The sequence below is a fragment of the Mesoplodon bidens genome, assembly GCF_964165515.1.
Source record: "Mesoplodon bidens genome assembly, chromosome: 2".
NCBI lineage: Eukaryota > Metazoa > Chordata > Mammalia > Artiodactyla > Ziphiidae > Mesoplodon > Mesoplodon bidens.
In genome coordinates, this window is record NC_138177.1 from 133,860,118 (window position 1) to 133,882,251 (window position 22,134).

A 22,134-nucleotide genomic window follows, 5' to 3' on the forward strand; every position below is an offset into this window, starting at 1 on the left:
ATTTTACCCCAATATGTTTTTTTAATCTTTTTAAAAAAATTTAATTTAATTTATATTTGGCTGCGTTGGGTCTTCGTTGCGGTGCGCGGGCTTCTCATTGTGGTGGCTTCTCTTGTTGCGGAGCGCAGGCTGTAGGTGCGCAAGCTTCAGTAGTTGTGGCACGAGGGCTCAGTAGTTGTGGCTTGCGGGCTTAGTTGCTCCGTGCCATGTGGGATCCTCCCGGACCAGGGCTCGAACCCATGTCCCCTGCATTGGCAGGTGGATTCCTAACCACTGCACCACCAGGGAAGTACCCCCAATATTTTTTTTTCTTTTTTTTTTGGTTCTTCATTGTTCTACTTGGTATATTATACACTTTAAATTTTGTTTTTCTTAGTATTGCCTCTACTGAAATTTTCACAAACTCATACAAAATATAAATTTCCTTAAAATCATCTATTGTTATCATTAAAATAACCTCTCTACAATGTCTTGAGATGTTCAATACCATGAGAGTTGCTCAACCAAGAGCAAAGAATCAAATAATCTCTCTTCTGTTAGAATGCAGCATGGCCAGTCAACTGGCTTCCTATGTCAGGTCTTCTTTAGAAAAAAAAATGGTGAATGTTAGCTTATTTTAAATATAATTTCAGGGCATAATTTTGCTACACATTATTCTATTCAAGTTGAAGAAAGAAGAAACTTTAAAAAGAAGCAACTCATTTTAAACAATGCACATTGATTACAAACAAATTAGAAATATACTTATAAATATATTTCTCTTTTAAATCTTTACTGGAGTATAATTGCTTTACAATGGTGTGTTAGTATCTGCTTTATAACAAAGTGAATCAGTTATACGTATACATATGTCCCCATATCTCTTCCACCTTGCATCTCCGTCCCTCCCACCCTCCCCACCCCCAATATGTTTTTATGCTTGAAAATCTTCTACTGATCATATCATTCATTAAAATATTAAAAAATTTTCCGTGATTTCTGGATTGAGTTTTCATTATAATTACTGATATACAGTTGATCAAAATAGCATAAACATGCTACAAATATTAGCAAATTATTTTTAAGCTTAAAAAAAAGTAAAATTTTACTAGGACTGCATCTTTTGAACAAGATGTGACAGAGCATATTTTTGGACTCTTGATTAAAAGAGATTTCCTGAAATCCAATATTTTGAATTATCCCCTTCTTTGACACATCAGAGACTTTTATACCTCTTGGCAATGTGCCATCATAAGATTCAGGGTGTGCCTTACTGTAGGTATGCTTTACTGTTGTCAAGTTGGAGAAGGGACCACAGTGAAAGCAAAGAAGTGGACAGGGGACCTAGCATGCTGCTTTTAAGCCTAGTGTGGTATCAAGTGGATCAGTTTTACAAAGAGTATTTACTTGAATTAAGGATCTCAAAATGAATTCCCTTGAAACTATCTGGGTCTACATATAACTTAGTAAATCCTTGTGTACCCCTAAGGCTACAGTGTGAAGATTATTATCTTAAAGGATAATAGAGAGATCATGTTAAGTGAATTGTCACAAATGTGATTAAATGGACAAGATTATTGTGATTAGCATGGATGAGCTTTTTTTTTTTTTTTTTTTTAATCTCTTCCTTTTCCATTCCATGTGGTTCTGGTAGGACTGTCAGTCATCCTGTCTCATCTCCCAGAGGGATCCTGGCTTGGCCAATATTAATCCTATTACCCTGGATTCAGTAATTTGTTCTGCAACAGGTGTAAAAATCAAGCAGATCAATGAAAGTTCTTCCCTGAAATTGGTATATAAACACTGAGGAAGAAAATTTAACTTTCTGTTGGGAGCTGCTGAGCTGCGAAGATGTGTATCTGGAACTTTTGGCAACCAATTGAGAGTGCCTGTCTGCAGAAAGAAGGCAGGCAGAGCTACATGAAGAGGCAGGGATGCCAAACCAAGGGCCTTGTGGGGCATGGGGTTTCAGTCGTTGAGGCCCTTAGTTCCTGCAGCTCTCTTGATTCTGTGAGCTTCCCCAGTGTGCTTTTCAGCTACATGAGCCACAGTTACTTTTTTTTGCTTGAGTTAGAGTTGTATTTATTTCTGGTGCTACTGAAATAATTGTATTAACACCTAAGAAAAGTAAACTCAAAGTATTTTTAAAGTATCTTTTGTAAAATGGGTAATTTGGAAAATTTTCTCTTCTAGATTGTTGGACCTTCAGATGGAAGTAGTTACATTATAGATTATTATGGAACCAGACTTACAAGACTGAGTATTACCAATGAGACATTTAGAAAAACGCAGTTATATCCATGAATATTGTTTAAAAGAAACAGTAAGTGATATGTATATGCAATCTTAATTATAGTATATTATCTGTATAAAATTATGAGAATTTGAGAACCAGGGGAAATTTAAGAGATCGTCTAGTATTGTAAACCTGTCTTTTTGCTTATCAGGAAAGGCAGGTCTCTAATCTTTTTTTATTGTTTTTTTGAATTTTTATTGGAGTATAGTTGCTTTACAATGTTGTGTTAGTTTCTACTGTACAACACAGTGAATCAGCTATACATATACATATATCCCCTCTTTTTCGGATTTCCTTCCCATTTAGGTCACCACAGAGCATTGAGTAGAGTTCCCTGTGCTATACAGTAGGTTCTCATTAGTTATCTATTTTATACATAGCATCAGTAGTGTATATATGTCAATCCCAATCTCCCAATTCATCGCACCCCCCCTTCCCCCTTGGTATCCATACGTTTGTTCTCTATGTCTCTGTCTCTATTTCTGCTTTGCAAATAAGATCATCTATACCATTTTTCTAGATTTCACATATATGCGTTAATATGCGATATTTATTTTTCTCTTTCTGACTTGCTTCACTCTGTATGACAGTCTATAGGTCCATCCATGTCTTGCAGGTCTCTAATCTTTTATAAAGCATTTTTGTATATGCTCAATGCTCCTGCAGTTCTCAATTCAGACTGTTCCTTTGCAGTGAATATAGTTAAAGGACAAGGTTCACAAGAAAAAAATAACATCAAAGCAAAAAGATATCCCATAGTTTTATATAATGGTTATGATGAAAGTATGTGTTACAGATGATAAAGCATATCTTTTCTACTGTCCATCCTTCTTAGGGTCAGTATGATCCTTAAACCTCCTTCTTCTCTTCTCTTTTCCTAAATCTGAAAGTTGATAGAGTTTCAACCCTGAACTACTATAAGTACTTATTTTAACCTGAAGTTTGGCCCTGCCCATGAGAATTATTAATTGGCCTTAGAACTGTCTAGCAGCTTTCAGGGAAGGCAGAGAGAAACATAGGCTGAATGTTTTGGCCACAGTCATAATCCTAGGATTTTTAGTTGACTCTATCTCAGAGAGTGCTTCTAGAGTCCAGGAAGGGACTAGACATTCATTTTCTATGTTTAATGTATAAATAGGATATGAAGTATAATTTTGCCCTTAGGGTGGATTTTTTTTTCTCACAATAAAATTATGGGATATGCTTTATAGTTATTACCATGAGAGTTGAATGGTGACAGGCCCTTCCTGTTAAGATCTGAGGAATTTATTCAACTCATTGTCCAAAAAGTTTTTCAGATCTTTTCTTACAAACTATAAGAGTCTCTGTGTTTAAAATTGAAATGAAGCATAGAGATCCATCTCCCTCTTCTTACTAGGGAAGAAATTAAGACCTAAGGAAGTTGAGACTAAGGCACACAATCAGTGCAAAACTGAATCTAGAACCTAGGTCTTCTGTGCATTCCACTGGTTCTCTTCTACCCACCCACCTCCCACTAACTGCTTTGTTTTTTATTAAGTATCTTCATTTTGGAAATTGTTACTGCTACTTTATGAGAAGGGTTGTGTAATTTTACATAACCTTCTTTTCATACTGTAAATTGTTGTTTCTCTTTTTAAAGTATATAGATTGTTTTAAAACTATAATGTATAAAAAATAAGCAAATGTAATTTAAAAAACAGTATCTGTAGCCTATTATATAAATATTTAATTAGGATTCCAGACTCAAATTTAAAATTTAAAACTAGAAGGGCCTATTGAGAAGGCATATCTCTGCATTGTCATTCATATAATCTCCTACAATACATGCAGAAGTGCTCCCAGTGTAAGAAAAAAATGTCTTGAATAAATGAAGCATTAATATGTGCATCTATAAAAACCTCATTGGATTCTTTTAAAAGATTGTGTTTTAACATATTTCTTTTTTCTGTTTTAGGATTTGGGCCTCCTTGATTTTAATAGAGAACCCTCAGTGTGTAGATTTCCAGATTTTCCTTTTTCCATCTTCATATACCACTTTACAGATTCTGTTTAATTTTTTGTTGTTGCTGATGTTTTTGTTTTGTTGTCTTAGTTAAAAACATATTATTCTGAGATTTATTTAATAGAACTTTGAGATTTATATGATAATAGAGGCTTTCTTAGGCTACTGTCTCTATGAGATAGATAGCTTATTACTCTGATATTAATGTGTTTTCCAAAGGCAAGTTGCCACTTGTCCTTTTTGCTTCTGAAAAATGAAAGTATGACTTATTCACATTTTTTAGTGCTTTATTATTAAGAAAACCGTCTTAAATGTTGAATGTTGCTGTCTGCTGCATTTTGATCCTTCAAAGCAGCTAATCCATGGTGCGAACAAATACCATCTATATTGCCTGGGGCTGCAGTCTTGTATATGACAACCTACTTGTTTTTTGGAGCTTTCAGATCTGTCTTTGCCTTGGTATCCAGGGAGCTAAAGATCATCAGGGAGTCTGAAACCTTGAGGCAACGCAGATACTCTTGGCATTGATTCAGGACTCTGAAGTGTGAACTTTCTCCTTTTTGCTTTGGGAGTGATGCACTAGCTTTTGGTGGACCAGATGCTGACTCATCTAGCTCAGTGCAGTTATATTTGAAGCTGGATGGACAAGGTGGGAACACCAACCAGATGATTAATGTCTTCCATCTGTTAGCACTGGCTGGCAGATGCCGGCACAAGTGTCTTAAGTGATGCACCAGTGTCTGGAGGAAGCAGCACCTGTACGTTAGCACTAGTTTTTCTTGCCGTGTTTAGAAGGGTTTTAAGAAGATGGAAATACATGAAATGCTATGTCCCCAAAATACTGTCATACTCTTACTTTAGTAACAGGCATACCAATTTCAAAATCACTGGTATCTGGGCTTTTCAAAAGTAAAAACCATAATTTTTCATCACTCATTTCACTCAAAAATATACAGTATAGTACAGTTAGCTTCATAGTATGGTAGTCATTCAGTAACAGCTTCTCCAGGTGATGGGAGATTATTAAGTATTGATATAAGAAGTGAATTTGGATTGATTCCTAATATACACCAGGAAGGGTCTCTGATTTGTTCATTAATGAAAATGCTGAGTGTCTATCATTTGGGAGGCACTCTTCTAGATTCTAGGATACAGCAGTGGACAAAACACTAACATCCCTGTCCTTAAGGAGCTTATATTTCCTTGGGATCCACTTTTTCACAGTGATATTTTTGGCCTCAGTTAAGCTAGATGCCCATTTTCTAGTATTCCTTAGTTCCTTTTGGTTGCCGACAGTGCTTTGAAGTTTACTTCAGGATCACCTAAGCTCAGATTTAAAAGTCTTTAAGTTTCCACAGCTATGTAACTTCAATTACATGAGAAATACCTGCAGTCACATCTTGAAACGAATCTTGCTTCCTATGTAATTGTTACAGTTACCTTGACCAGGTGGGAAGTCTGTTTCCAAGCAGGTGCTTCTCAAAAGTATTTATTCAAATAAGCTGTACTCTGAAAGAGTTGTTGGTAAAATCTAGAAATAAAGTCCCTTCACAGTACACTCTTAAACCTTTAGACTTAATTTTCACTATAATTTCCTAAATTCCTAAAAATGCTTTCATTTTTCCAATTTGTGTAATTCCCTGTTGCCTAATACATGTAATTCTTTTACAGATGGTTTTTCTGTGTCTTATTATTTATTTGTTATGGGAATACATTTAAAACATGTGAATACAGTTTTGGGGTTTTTTTGTTTTTTAGTTTCATGGAGCACTATATTATTATGGCTATTTGTTAGTAGTGTGTGTAGGAATTATATGTTAAGGCCTCTGTATGAGATGTTTTATATAATAACCCTGATTTTAGAACAGTGGCCAAACTTGTAAGATGGATTAGCTCAGTCATTCCTGGGATTACTCCTAAACCCTCTAGAGGAAAATGGAAAGGATTCTTTCAATTCTATAGAAACAGTTAGTGTTCTACAGAAGCGCTTATAAATGGTACTACTTTAGCCTGAAAGGATTAATACAATTTCCAGAAGTACCTCTTTACCCAGGAAGATTTCTTACCTCCACTGTATTAAACTAAAGGACCTCTTTAAAATTTCAGAGATTCTGTTATGTCTACGGCCAGCATTTGTTCATGGGACCACTAGGGCTCTAAGAAATATTAGTTTGGGGGTATGTTTTGTTTTTGTTTTGTTTTACAAAAACTTTCTGTGTCTTTTTCCCTTATTTTAACCTAGATGCTTAAGGCTAAGTTAAGTATTATTATACTGATGGGCAACTAGGAAGCTAAAATAGATAGAAACTAGCAAAAATGAAAGGTTAGTTCTTAAAAAGTGCAAGTCTAAGATGTTGGTTCCTCTTTCTCATTCAAATACCTTAAATATAGATATTCCCCAGGGTTCTGGCACCTTCCTTCTTCCTTTCTCTCATTAAATCAGCATCCATTTTGCTTCCTTCTATTTACAAAATTAATACAAGCTTAATGCATAAATTTTGGAGAAACACCAAAAAGTACAAAGAAAAAAAATTTATTCCACAGCTCTAAGATAACAATGTTAATATTTTAATGTATGTCCTAGTAGTTTTTCCATGCATGTATTTTCATTTTTCTTCACAAAAATGATATATTCTCCATACTGTTTTGTAGCCCGCTTCTTCACATTGTAAATATTTTTTTCTGTCTCAATAATCTTTTACAAAATTATTTTTAATGGCTGCTGAGTATTCCATGTCTGTATCATCATTTATGTAATGATAAATAATGTTATGTGGTATTTAACTTATTTTAATAAATGAACAATGTACATTTCTGATTTTTTTCTCTAGAATTGTCATTCTTAGTCAAAGAGTAATCATATATTAAAGTTTTTGCTACGTACATACAGTCTTAGTTAACCAGGGTAATAGAGAAAGAATGAAATACAATAGCCTAAACCCAAACAAAACCACAGTCAACTCTTAATCATTCCAGTGCAGATGAGCTGCGGATAAAATGCTGCAGGGACCTGCAACTACCCCTTGCTCTGCAGTTAGACCACTGCTTACCATGCTGTCTCCTGCTCCTCACATCCCACAGGCTGGAGAAGAAAAACCAAACTTTGAGAACAGGATAGCTGCTAGAGAAAGGATGCTGGCTGTGGGTATTGGGGAATGATAGTGTATCTGTTAGTTTGCACAGTGTCAAATAGTTGAATTATCTAACTGCCGTCTTCTAGATGAGAGGAGGATTGCTTTAAGGAGTACATCGGAAGCTCATTCATAATGGTATTTATTTTGAGCTGCTGAGAGGGAAAGAGGGAGGTAAATTTGGAAAATTAGAAAAGTTGCTGATTAGAAATGAATAAAAATGCTATACAGCACTGAATACCCAATGGAGTCCTAGAATAGTACATTTGTAGTTGAGTTAATCATCATGGTACTCATTCCCATATCTTTTAAAATAGAGCCTAATATCTTAATTCTTAGTAAATGTAGCAATGCTCTTAAAGCTAGTCATTGTCTGATGAAGAAACATTGGTATTTACTATCTTAGAAAATAGATTTTTAAAGAAAAAATATTTATTAAAAAATTAAGGCTTAAAATCTTAAATTTTCAAGATTTGAACTTGTTAAAATTTCCTTTTACGGCTCTTCATGTACACGATGTTAAGCTCTATAGCGTCTTCCTAAAGAGTCACTATCATTATCCCCACTTTACAGATAGGTAAATTGAGTCCCACAAAGATTGAGACACTTGCCCAAAGGTCATGAAATAAGTGGTGAAGCTTGGATTTAAACCCAGGTCTATTAACTGCTATACTCCTGCATTGTGATAGTTACAATCATCTCATTCTTTGAAATATACTGCTAATGATTGTGTACTAGAGATTTTTTTTAGTATGTTGTTTAATGTTTTCAGTAAAGATGGAATTATCTGCCTATACTGAGTCTTTTTACTTAACAAATAGTTTGCTGGTTTAAAAAGAAAAAAAATTATTCAAACTTCTCAACTTTACATCATGCAAATGCCAAAATGTTTTATGAATATTAAAATGAGACTATGATAGAGCAGTGATTATTGTCAAAACCTAAAGACTTTTCTGCTGTTACCTCATCTAGACCAAAGTCTGATTATGTTTGTGTGACAAGAGGAGAGATATTAGGTAGGACCATACTGTCATGCTCTGCTTTGTCTTGCTGAAGTCAAATGAAGCTAGAGACACCTGTGCTGTGGGTGGTGGGATTGCAGGTGATTTTTATTTGGTGAGTTTTTCTTTCAGTTTATCTGAGCTTTCTAATTTTTCCACAATAAACATGCATGTATTTGACACCATAAATAGTAGTATGGGTAAATTAGAACAAAGAGCCCAAGAAAATTTTATTCTCCCCTGCCCTCCTCTTCAAGATACACTTATCCCGATTTCTGACATGATTCTGACTTTAAAGGATAGATGCATTTAAAAGAAAAAGGCAGATCTAACACATGATATCAAAGGTTTTTCATCCAAGCAGCACAGTTTGATGGGAGAAGCACAAACTTCGGAATCAGACCTGAGTTTGTCTCCTGTCTTTGCCACTTGTTTTGTTACTGTAACAGTTCTGAGCCCCTCTGTCTTCATATAAATGGGGATAATAATATCAGTTAATGTTGAGAGGTTAAGATGACATAGACAATTGTCACCATTTATTAAACATTTCAAAGGAATAGAATGATGGCATTAGGCATTGAGGAGTGCCATCTGGAATTTGCAAGGGGTTCCTCACACCATCTGGGATTTGCAAGGGGTTCCTCACACTGGGGTTGTAGTGTGGTTACACCTTCAGTAAAATTCCAGTGGACTCAAAAATCCCTTTTACAGAAGGAAGGTAGGATGTGTTCTTCAGACATTGTTTACCTACATTTTTCTTATCTCTGTTATCGTTATCTCTCACTACCTTGTGTAATAAGGGCCCAAAATGTCACTTTTCTCAAGAAAGTCTTATTGGTACCTGCAATGCTTTAAGACTCTCCTTACTAAGGGAAGGCTGCAATGTTGCAGATTTTGTTTTTGTTGCTCTTTAATCTGAAGTTTTCTGGAGATATTAATAAATTTAGAAATGTTGCTATGAAGCAGCTGTTCAGTCTACTTTCAGCCTAAATTAAGGTTAATTGCAAGGAATCGCTATGCATACAACAGAATGTTGCTTTTAACCTGTCAATGTTATCAGAATATGCCAAACATGTGGAGATTAAAACTTGAAAAATGATTAAGGCTAGAGCTATTTGGACTGCATATGCCAAAGAAAAATGTTGTTTTAGCAGAACACTTCAGAAATGTGTAGTGTTTGAACTTTTAATCATGTGAGCTAATTTTATATTTAAGAGGGTATGATTATGAAGGCTCATGGTCCCATCTTTGATTTTCAGATATACCTCAAAATTTGACAACTTATTTGAATGAATTATGAAATTCATTATTATAGCACAAGAAAGAATGGCATGTCTTTATATGATTTATGATTGAGTGGTCTGCATGAGACATGACAAATTGCTTTAAATAAGTGCAGCAAGTCTTTAAAAAGATGTTCAAAAATGAATTTATTGTTTATTAATTCTTAATTATTTATTGACCTACTGTGTACCCCTTCTGCTCTTGCCTTCCTACTATATATTCTTCACACAGCAGCCAAATGATAAAAGTAAATCAGAACATGTCACTTTTCTGCCAAATCTCCAGTGGCTTCCTGTCCTGCCTCAAATATGCCAAATTGGTTCCCACCTCAATATTTATTTATTTATTTTTAGATGTTGGGGGTAGGAGTTTATTAATTTATTTATTTATTTTTGCTGTGTTGGGTCTTCGTTTTTGTGCGAGGGCTTTCTCTAGTTGTGGCAAGCGGGGGCCACTCTTCATCGCGGTGCGTGGGCCTCTCACTATCGTGGCCTCTCTTGTTGCAGAGCCCAGGCTCCAGACGGGTAGGCTCAGTAGTTGTGGCTCACGGGCCTAGTTGCTCCGCGGCATGTGGGATCCTCCCAGACCAGGGCTCGAACCCGTGTCCCCTGCATTAGCAGGCAGATTCTCAACCACTGTGCCACCAGGGAAGCCCTCAAGATTTTTATACTGACTCTTCCCTTCGCCTGGAGTGCTCTTTCCCAGGTCTTTACATGACTTGGTTCCTCACTCGTTCAGGTCTCTGCTCAAGTATTGTCCCTGACCATCCTTTCTAAAACACTACCCCAGCCCTCCACTGGTCACTCTCTGAATCCTGATCCTGCTTCATTCTCTTCACAGCATTTATTGCTACTGTAAATTACGTATGTTTATGTATTCTCCCTTCCCTCCCCTACTCGAATGTAAGCTTGGTGAGGGCAGGGACTTTATTTCATCTATTACTGTATCCTCAGTGCTTAGAACAGTCCCTGGAACATAAAAGTTGCTTTAAAAATGTTTTTTGAGTGAATGGGAACACTAGATGGGTGAACAGGAGTATAAATTAACCTAAGATTAAATAACCGTCCGCTTTAGATCATTTACTTTAGGAGTTGTCATGCAAACATGCTTCTAACCCTAACTCTTGTCTCAGGAGGTGGGTGAGGAAATGAGTCTATGCTGATTTATTCATGTCCTCGATGGTCCCAGTGCTTAGAACAATGCCTGGCACCACAGAAGAATTTTATAAACATTGAATTCCTACCTTGGAATGGGTAATTACTGGAGGTAGTTCTCAAAAACAGACCAGCCAGGAGATTATTAGAAAGAATAGGAAGGAGGGGGCAGGGGTGGGCTACTCAATCACCTAATATGTGTCATATTATGATGTGTCATTATGTATCAATATTTTCCTGACCTGATTATCTCAGTTAACTCTCATAGTCACCCTGTTAGGAAGGTCAATTAGCTTCCCTTACAGTGATAAAGGTCTTTTATGCTATAGGTATAGATTGCCAGCCTCTAAGATGTTAACAAGACGCTTTAGCTAAATACTGTGCTCCTCTGCAGAACTGGGGCTAGTTTCTGATTGAACTTTTTCACTATCCACCCACCATCCAACTATACCAGTGGCTACATAGGGTAATGCTTTAAGCTCATGGACTTCAGGATCAGATAAATCTGCCACGTATTATGGACAAGCTCTTAGGATCTTAGTTTCCTTATTCTTAAAATGGAGATATTATCTTCCTCATATGATTGTTGTAGGGTATTTCATAGTGTGTGGTGCATAGTATGTATTTAATAAATGACAGATGATTGTTTTTAAGATTTTTATATTTCTTATCTCCTGTAGTACTTATAACACTTCTGTAAGGTTAGTACTCATTTTATGCATAATGAGACTGAGGGTTAGAGAGATTAAATGGCTTGACTATCCTTACACAGCTAGTAAACTTGAAACCATGTCTGTGATTCCTAAGCCGATTCCCTGTTCTAACCACTACACCTTCTACCTCCTTATTAATCCCATGTGAGTGGACAACTGACCATAGATCTATTTCTTTTATAACTGCCCCACTGGAGCTTTTTTTTTTTTTAACCAAAAAAGAAGAAACAAAATTACAAGGGTCTAATGACTTCATTTTTTTTTTTTTTTTTTTTTTTTTTGCGGCACGCAGGCCTCTCACCGTTGTGGCCTCGCCCGTTGTGGAGCACAGGCTCCAGACGCACAGGCTCAGCAGCCATGGATCACAGGCCCAGCCGCTCCGTGGCATGTGGGATCTTCCCGGACCGGGGCATGAACCCGTGTCCCCTGCATCGGCAGGCGGACTCTCAACCACTGCGCCACCAGGGAAGCCCCTAATGACTTCATTTTTAAAAGAATATTCTATTGAGGTATACATAGAATGCCCAAATCTTAAATATAAAACTTGATGAATTTTTACATGTGTATACACCCACTTAACCACCACCCAGTTGAAGATAAAGAATATTCCTAGCCCTCCGGAAGTTTCCCTTTTACTCCTTCCCAGTCAGTATCTACCCCTTACAGGTAACCACTCTTTTTTGATTCTGTCACCATAGATTAGTTTTGCCTGTTTTTGAACTTCATATGAATGGAGTCATATAGTATGCCCTTTTCTGTGATTGGTTTCTTTTACTCATCGTTATTATGGTGTAGTGTTACATTGTATGAATATGCCAAAAATTATTTATCCTACTGTTGTCAGTTTGTTTCCAGTTTGGGGCTATTATAAATAGAGCTGAGATGGACACTCTTACATTCTTACACATGTCTTTTGTTAGAGATATATTTAAAGCAATATGCCCTTACTTCTCTTGTGTATATGTGCAGAAGTGGAATCTTTGGCTTACGGTGTAGGCACGTCTTTAACTTGAGTAGATGCTGTCTAACAGATTTCCAAAGTGGTTGTACCAGTTGACACTCACATCAGCAAAACATGAGAACTCCAGTTATTCCATATCCTCTCCAACACTTGATATTGTTGTTCTTTTTTACATTAACTGGCTTCTACTTTTAAAGAAGATGGAATGTAGCTATCAGTGTAGCTTAAAGAGGAAAACAAGACTAACTGGTCTGGAGAATAATTTCAGTGCAGCATAGAAGACCCCTCTTACCATGAGGTGGCCCATAAAATAGATAGATAGGTTCTCTCTCTTAAGCAGAGGCCAGAGGTCCATTTGTTGTGGTCCATTTAGGGAGGTTCCCTGGCATCAAGAAAGTTTGGTTTATAAGACTTCTGTGGGCCCATCCAAATGTAACGCTATTTTGACTCTGAGCTTGGACTAGTAGAACCTTGAGCTGGAAGAAATGTGTAAGTCAGCCTTCTTCCTCATTTCATACAAGTTATTGATGCCTAGCCTTGTACTTCCATAATACCCTTCACTGATTATGAAAAGCATTCTTTTCCCTAAAGGAGAGTTTAGACAGAGTTTCCTCTGAGAGGTCAAAATGACCTGTTGGCCTAGCTGACTCCTAGATTGGCCTCCTATGGAAAGATTAGTTTGTGGTTTCCAAAGTGAGTTATTTCATGTTCTGAGTAGTATATATGTGGTGTCATTTGATTTAATTGTTTGTTGTTTTGCTGTTGCTCAACTTAAATTCTTATGGACTTTTCCCCACACTGGAATTTTCCATAGAGCCTTTTAGGAATATCTGACAAGCATCCTTTTCAGATTTTCCCCATCTCTGTCCATTCACTTTAAATTTAGGAGTATTAGCCCCTGCTTGCATCTGCCGCCTGTAGTAAAACCTGCCATTTGCAGGTCCAACCTCACCCAAACCCTGGGTCAATACAAACCACACCTGGAAAGCAGAGTGGCCTCTCCCTAAGAAACAATGGAATCTGGAAATGTCCACTATTTACATTCCCAGGGAACACTGGTCCTTAGGAAGGATTTAGCCCCAGGAGGCTCTAATGACACATCAGCCTACAGCCTTCTTACTGAGCCTGTATTTGTGAAAGAATCATTCGTCTGCCTGTCTTTTCTGCCTAGAGACTTGGGGAAGGCAGAATACTAGCCCCCCCAAAGATGTCCATGTCCTGATCCCCAGAATCTTGCATGACAACAAAGACTTTGCATATGTGATTAAAGTAAGGATCTTTATTTTTTTTATATTTGTTATTTGGTTGCACCATGTCTTAGTTGCGGTAGGTGGTCTCCTTAGTTGCGGCTTGTGGGCTACTTAGTTACAGCTCACTGGCTCCTTAGTTGCAGCACACGGACTCCTTAGTTGTGGCATGCATGTGGGATCTAGTTCCCTAACCAGGGATCAAACCCGGGCCCCCTGCATTGGGAGCATGTAGTCTTAATCACTGCGCCACCTGGGAAGTCCCTAAAGTAAGGATCTTTAGATGGGAAGATTATCTTGGATTATCTGAATGGGCTCAATACAATCACAAGAGTCCTTATAAGGGAAAGAGGGAGGCAGGAAGGCCAAAGATGAGATGACTGAAGCAGAGGTCAGAGAGGAGAGATATTTGAAGATTCTATGCCCCTGGCTTTGAAGATGGAGGAAGGGGCCATGAACCAAGGAATGCAGATGGACTCTAGAAACTGGAAAAAGAAGGAAAGCGATTCTACCCTGGGGCCTCCAGAGGAACATGACTCTGCTGATACCTTGGTTTTAGCCTGGTAAGACTGACTGCAGACTAATAACGTCCAGAACTGTAAGATTATAAGTGTGGGTTGCTTTAGGCCACTAAGTTTATGGTAATTTGTTACAGCAGCAATAGGAAACTAATAAGTTGTTATGTTCAAAGTGTCTTACTTACAGCCTGCATATTGTTGGATTGTACCTTTTTTCATTCTGCTAATCGTTGTCTTTTTTTTTTTAATTTGTTTTTGGCCGTATTGGGTCTTCATTGCTGCACACAGGCTTTCTCTAGTTGTGGCGAACGGGGGCTACTTTTTGTTGCAGTACATGGGCTTCTCATTGTAGTGGCTTCTCTTGTTGCAGAGCATGGGCTCTAGGCACGTGGGCTTCAGTAGTTGTGGCACATGGGCTCAGTAGTTGTGGCTTGCAGGCTCTAGAGCACAGGCTCAGTAGTTGTGGTGCATGGGCTTAGTTGTTCAGCAGCATGTGAGATCTTCTGGGACCAGAGATCGAACCCGTGTCCCCTGCATTGGCAGGCGGATTCTTAACCACTGCACCACCAGGGAAGTCCCTATCTTTGTCTTTTAATTGGAGTATTTAGACCATTTGCATTTAAATTAATTATTGATATCTTAGGGCTTACTTCTGCCATTTTATCATTTGTTTTCTGTTTTCTCCCTCTGTTTCTCATTTTGTCTTTTATGCCTCTGAGTATTACCTGAGCTTTTTAAAAAATCAATTTTCCTGTATTTTCAATGTTTTTGAATACATCACCCTGCATAATTTTCTTTAGTGGTTACTATTGATGTTATAATATACATACACACACATACATGCACATATATACACGTGCATACACATATATACACATACATATCATATAACATGTACACACATAATACATGCATATACACGTGTGTATGTGTGGCACACATGCATGTATACATATACAGGCATACACACATAACTCACATACACATATATGTATGCTTATATACATATATACAATACATATACACGTGTGTAAATGTATACACACATACACATACATACATATACATATAACATACACACATACATACATAACTTATCATGGTCATTGGTATCAACATTTTACCCCTTTAAGTAAAGTATTGAAAGCTTACTTCCATTTAGGTCCCTTTACTTTTCCCACTTCTAAAATGGTACAACAGCAATAAGAAACTAAGATAGGCCTCAAACCTCATTTCACAATGGCTACCTGTGTGAGCTTGGGAGTTAAACTGTTCAAATTCTACCTCTGCACTTAATGTGCTTCTTGACCTTGAGCAAGATTCTTTACCCCTTTGAGCCTCAGTTTCCTCCTATAAATTGAGGATGAAGTAATAATACTAAACTACCCATTAACCTTTCTGCTTATATATTCTCAGGACTTATATGCAACATTCTCAAAATTGTTCCCATTTTCATTTTTTTTAAAATGTAATAGGCTTTATTTTTTAGAGCAGGTTCACAGCAAAATGACCAGAAGGTATAGAGAGTTCCCATATACTCCCTGCCACCACACATGCATAGCCTCCCCCATTATCAACATCCCTCACCACAGTGGTATATTTGTTACAATTGATGAACCTACACTGACACATCATTATCACATAAAGTCCATAGTTTACATTAGGGTTCAGTCTTGGTGTTGTGCATTCTATGAGTTTAGACAAATGTATAATGGCATGTATTCACCATTATAGTATCACATAGAGTATTTTCACAGACCTAAAAATCCTCTGTGCTCCACTTATTCATCCCTCCCTCCCCTCTAACCCCTGTAAACCACTGATCTTTTTACTACCTCCATAGTTTTGCCTTTTCCAGAATGTTATACAATTGGAATCATACAGTATGTAGCCTTTTCATATCGGCTTCTTTCACTTAGTAATATGCATTTAAGGTTCCTCCATGTCTTTTCATTACTTTATAGCTTATTTCTTTTTTAGGGCTGAATAATATTCCATTGCCTGGATATACCACAATTTATTTAACCATTCACCTACTGAAGGATATCGTGGTTATTTCTAAGTTTTGGCAATTATGAATAAAGCTGCTATAAACATATGTTTGAAGGTTTTTGTGTGGACATGTTTTCAGCACCTTTAGGTAAACACCAAGGTGCATGATTGCTGGACTTTGTGGTAAGAATATGTTTAGTTTTGCAAGAAGTTGTTCAACTGTCTTCCAAAGTGGATGTATCATTTAACATTTTCACCAGTAATGAATAAGAGTTCCTGTTGCTTCACATCCTCACCAGCATTTGGTGTTGTCGGTGTTTTAGATTGTGACTATTCTAATAGGTGTATAGTTGTATCTTATTGTTTTAATTTGCATTTCCTTGATGAGATATGATATGGAGTACCTTTTAGTATGGTTATTTGCCATATGTATATCTTATTTGGTGAAGTATCTGTTAAGGTCGTTGGCCCATTTTTTTAATGAGGTTTTATTTTTCTTACTGTTGAGTTTTAAGAGTTCATATTTTAGATAATAGTCCTATATCAGATATGACTTATACAAATATTTTCTCCTAGTGTGTGGCTTGTCTTCTCATTCTCTTGAAAGTGTCTTTTTTAAAATTTATTTATTTTTGGCTGCACTGGGTCTTCACTGCTGTGTGTGGGCTTTCTCTTGTTGCAGCGAGCAGGGGATACTCTCCGTTGTGCTGCGCAGGCTTCTCATTGCAGTGGCTTCTCTTGTTGTGGAGCATGGGCTCTAGGCGCACAGGCTTCAGTAGTTGTGGCACATGGGCTCAGTAGTAGTGGCTCGCAGGCTCTAGAATGCAGGCTTAGTAGTTGTGGCGCATGGGCTTAGTTGCTCCATGGCATGTGGGATCTTCCTGGACCAGGGCTCGAACCTGTGTCCCCTGCATTGGCAGGCAGATTCTTAACCGCTGCGCCACCAGGGAAGTCCCTTGAAAGTGTCTTTTGCAGAGCAGAAATTTTTAATTTTAATGAAGTCCAGCTTATCATTATTTCCTTCATGGATCATGCATTTGGTGCTTTATCTAAAAAGTCATCACCAAACTCAAGGTCATCTAGATGTTCTCCTATGTTATCTTCTAGGAGTTTTATTTTGAATTTGACATTTAGCTCTGTGATCTATTTTATGTTAATTTTTGTGAAAGATGTAAGTTCTGTGTCAAGATTCACTTTTTTGCACATGGATGTCTAGTCTTTCCAGCACCATTTGTAGAAAATTCATCTTCGTTAAAAAAAATTATTTCTCCTGTGTTCCTTATGACAGAAAATAGCAGCACATCCACCAGGAAAGAGACTCGGAAGTTACCTTCGATGCTCTCTCCTCCCTACATTTGATGGATCACCAAATTTTTAAATTCCACCTCATAAATACTCTGTAAACATTACTTCATCCTCACTGCAACTTTGGTATTTCAGAGCCCTCGACATCTAGGATCTTGTGATGAACTCCTGCCTGGCCTGCCTGGTTGAGTCCCACCATCCTCTCAGTTTACCTTCTCATTCCCATCAGAATGATCTTTTTGAAAAGCAAATCTGATCATCTCTATCTGGCTTAAAACTCCCCAGAAACTCCCTATTTCATTTACCATAAAACCCAAATTCCTTTTCCTGGCTTCAAAGGTTTATCCTGATTGAGTCCCAGCCATCATCGATCCCCTCCCCTCTCCCTGCACAGTCAGGACTTGTGAGCTGACCCCTTGGAGGTCACAGGAATGTGCCCTGCTCTCCCTTACTCTGAGAAGTCTGCTTACTGCTATTCCTTGTTTGGAAACACTCTGATCGCACACTTCCAAGTATCTCTTACAAGTTCTTGAAGACATGGCTGAGGTCAGAAGTCCCATCAGGTCTCACTAAGCTAAAATGAAAGTATTCACAGGAATGTGTCCTACTGGTGGCTCTAGGGGAGAATCCATTTTCTTGGCTTTTCCAACTTCTTTTTAAATTGGGTTAGATGCCCCTCTGTTGTCCTTCTGTAGTAACCTATGCTTCCCACTAGCATGGGACTGATGATTTATGATTGTGATGATCTGTTTTAAAAACAATACTTCTTAAGTTCATTGATTTGAGCCTTATTGTGACACATTACAAACTAATGAAGAAAAGTAATGTAACAGATATCTGTGTACTCAGCACTGAGATTAAATATATGTTAGTAATTTGCCACACGTTTCAGATTTCTCTTTTTTTTTTTTTTTGCGGTACGTGGGCCTCTCACTGTTGTGGCCTCTCCTGTTGCGGAGCACAGGCTCCGGGCACACAGGCTCAGCGGCCATGGCTCATGGGTCCAGCTGCTCCACGGCACGCAGGATCCTCCCGGACCCGGGCACGAACCTGTGTCCCCTGCATCGGCAGGCGGACTCTCAACCACTGCGCCACCAGGGAAGCCTTCTTTCTTCTTTTATGAAATAAGAAGTTATGATATAACTAAAGCTCCACCCCTCCCAAACCCTTCCTAAAAGTAAATACTAACCTGAAGTTGGCGTGGAAAGGTCTTTTTACTCTTCTGTTTCCCTTGCTAAATATAAGGCCAGGCAGGGAAGACGTGTGTCGTTTTGCTGTGATCTCTCTATTGTCCTTGCTTAGCACAAGGATTGTGAATAATGCTCTAATGCTCGTTCAACAGCTGCCTAGATAAAACTAGCCTCAGCTTTATTGCCCTCAACTTGCCACCTTCCGAAGCAGCTCCTTCCATTTTTCAAGACAGCTCTGCCTGTCATTCTCACTTCAATGGAAATTTGCTCCTTCTCAGAGAAGGGCTGAGATTACTGGGGGCAGAAAGAAACAAAGGACAGAGCATGAATTTTGGAATGAAACTTACTGGGTACTTGCCTCTCAGCAATGACTTAATCTCTCTGGATGTTTAATTTCCTCTTTTGTAAAAATGAGGTTAATAATACTCATTTAGCAGAGGTTTTGTCAGGATTAAATACAATAACAAATGTAAATGTTCCCTTTAGGGTGGAATAGGTGTTCAATAAGTGGTACCATTCCCATAAAATTAATTAAGTATTTTATCTTCTTGTTTTTCTTTCTCAGATTTGCCCCCTTGAGGGCTTTCCATTTTCTTTCCCCATATCCGCGCTCACATGCGTCACTGTTCCTTCTTTCATTCTGTTTCCCCAGACTGGAAGGAAACTCCACCATGTACTGCCTGACATGGTCCAGGTGCCCTTCAAGGTACAGCTGTATCCAATCCTGAATGTTCCAGCTTTCTTTTCCTCTTTACTTTCTTAAATATAGGTCATAAATCCTTTAGCATCTGTGATATACTCTCTCTAACATGGCATCTGTGTTGGAATCGTCCTTCCCGTTCTATCTGTAAGTTACTTGAAGGTTGGGACTATGTCTTATGGTTCTCTATCATTTCCCACACTTTTCAGCATGAGCATGCAAGATGGTATTGTGCTTGGAGGGACAGTAGTCTTTTTTTTTGCGGAACGCGGGCCTCTCACTGTTGTGGCCCCTCCCGTTGCGGAGCACAGGCTCCAGACGCGCAGGCTCAGCGGCCATGGCTCACAGGCCCAGCCGCTCCGCGGCATGTGGGATCTTCCCGGAACGGGACACGAACCCGTGTCCCCTGTATCGGCAGGCGGACTCTCAACCACTGCGCCACCAGGGAAGCCCGGACAGTAGTCTTGAAGGAGGATCTTATTTCCCTGTCCAGGGATTGAACCTAGCCACCAGTCCACCAGGGGCTAGAGGCTAGAAGCAAAGTTCCCTGATTCTAACACCGTTTGAAAGCAAGAATGTTTGTTTCAAGGAGGCAAAAACTGCAAAAACAGGTACAAAGTGTATTATTAGAGACACAGCACACAGAGAAACAGTTTATTTATTTAAGTCAGAAGGAGGGCAGAAATACACACCCGGAGAGGAGTGGGGACATCCGGAATGAGGAGCGCGGTAAGGAGGTGATTTAAATCACTTACATAAGACAGTCCTTCCAGGTCTTTGTTTACATTTGGCCAATTATCTTGTTTCTTTTTTCACACCTGACTGGTCCTAGGACCCTCCCCAAGATGCGTGAGCAACTTTTTTTTTTTTGCAGTACGCGAGCCTCTCAATGTTGTGGCCTCTCCCGTTGCGGGGCACAGGCTCCGGACGCGCAGGCTCAGCGGCCATGGCTCACAGGCCCAGCCGCCCCGCGCATGTGGGATCTTCCCGGACGGGGGCACGAACCCGTGACCCCTGCATTGGCAGGTGGACTCTCAACCACTGCGCCACAAGGGAAGCCCCGTGTGCAACTTTTTGCTAAGTTGGATCCCACCGCAGAGGATCCTGTGGGTGCATGTCCACACTTATTAATGGGGTGGGGGGCTCCCTCCTTTTTTGACCCCCAAGGAGACTTCCTGCACATGTGCAGACAGGGAAGTCCTCCTTGACCTTAGGAGTGAGCACCTTATCTCTTTACTTCAGCAGAGCTCAGCTTCTGCCACTAGCTTTGTCTTTGGAGTGCCTGGGTGCGAACAAAGCTTCAATTTTACTCCATTTGACAAACACCAGCTGTCCAGCCCAGGGGCCCATCTATCTCCTACCTCAGTATGACGTGGACTCAGATTGCCTGAGTTCAACTCCTTGTTCTGCCACTTGCTAACTATGTGATCTTGATCAAGTAACTTCACTTTTTTAGGTCTCCTTTTCCTTAGCTGTAAATTGAGTGGAATATAATACCTATCTTATGATATAGTTCTGAGAATTAATAAGATATGTCTAGAAAGTATCTTGTACTGTGGTTCTCCCTAAGTGCGCAATAAATGCTGGCTGTCATTATGATTATTGTCCATTAAATAGTACAATGTTATATGTCAATTATATCTCAATTTAAAAAAAGACTTCTGTGGTTTATTAATGTTAATGCTAATACATTAGTTTCCTATTGCCACTGTAACAAAGCATCACGAACTTCTGGCTTAAAACAATGCACAGGGCTTCCCTGGTGGCTCAGTGGTTGAGAGTCTGCCTGCCGATGCAGGGGACACGGGTTCGTGCCCTGGTCCAGGAAGATCCCACATGCCGCGGAGCAGCTGGGCCCGTGAGCCATGGCCGCTGAGCCTGCGCATCCGGAGCCTGTACTCCACAACAGGAGAGGCCACAACAGTGAGAGGCCCGCGTACCGCAAAAAAAAACAAAAAAACCCAAAAAAAAGAACAATGCACATTTACTATCTTATAGTTCTGGAGGTCAGAAGTCCAAACTGGGTCTCACTGGGCTAAAATGAAAGTACCTGCATGACTGTGTCCTTCTGGAGGATCTAGGGGAGACTCTGTCTCCTTGCCTTTTCCAGCTTCAAGAGTTTGTTCACATTCCTTGGCTCATGGCCCTCCATCACTCTGACCTCTGCTTTTGCCGTCCCATCACCTTCTCTGACGCTGACTTTCCCTTCTCCCTCTTTCTCTTATGAGAACCCTTGTGAGTACCCTGGGCCCCACCCATATAATCCAGGATAATCTCCCCATCCCAAATTTTTAACTTAAAAAAATTTTATTTATTTATTTGGCTGTGCTGGGTCTTAGTTGCGACAAGGGGGATCTTCCTTGTGGCATGCGGGAGCTTAGTTGCAGCCTGCGGGATCTTTAGTTGCAGCATGCAGGCTCTTAGTTGAGGCATGTGGGATCCAGTTCCCTGACCAGGGATCGAACCTGAGCCCTCCTGCACTGGGAGTGCGAAGTCTTAACCACTGGACCACCAGGGAAGTCCCACAAGATTCTTAACTTAATCATACCTGCAAAGTCCCTTCTGCTGTAAGATAATAAAAAGGTTCTGGGAATTACGATGGAGACATCTTTGGGGGGCATTTATTTTGCTTGCCACACCAATATAGTAAAACTCATTCATTCATTCAGCATATATGTA

The 22,134-nt window shown here is 39.1% G+C and overlaps 1 protein-coding gene across 6 annotated transcripts in view; it reads left to right on the forward strand.

Moving 5' to 3' along the window:
- Positions 1-22,134, forward strand: part of TM2D1 (TM2 domain containing 1) — a 139,239-nt gene that overhangs the window by 48,813 nt on the left and 68,292 nt on the right. For 2 of the 6 annotated variants that reach the window (XR_014015071.1, XR_014015072.1), the window contains one exon: positions 2,173-2,256. The exons of 1 other annotated variant lie outside the window; for it this stretch is intronic. Coding sequence is in view for 3 of the 5 variants with exons in the window: in XM_081224368.1 (XP_081080494.1) it covers positions 2,173-2,283 (111 nt within the window). In the remaining 2 variants the exon portion in view is untranslated. Of the gene's footprint in view, positions 1-2,172; positions 2,303-4,211; positions 7,078-19,407; positions 19,462-22,134 lie in introns of those variants that run through there. 3 more of the 6 variants (XM_081224368.1, XM_081224367.1, XM_081224369.1) reach the window with 3 other exon arrangements.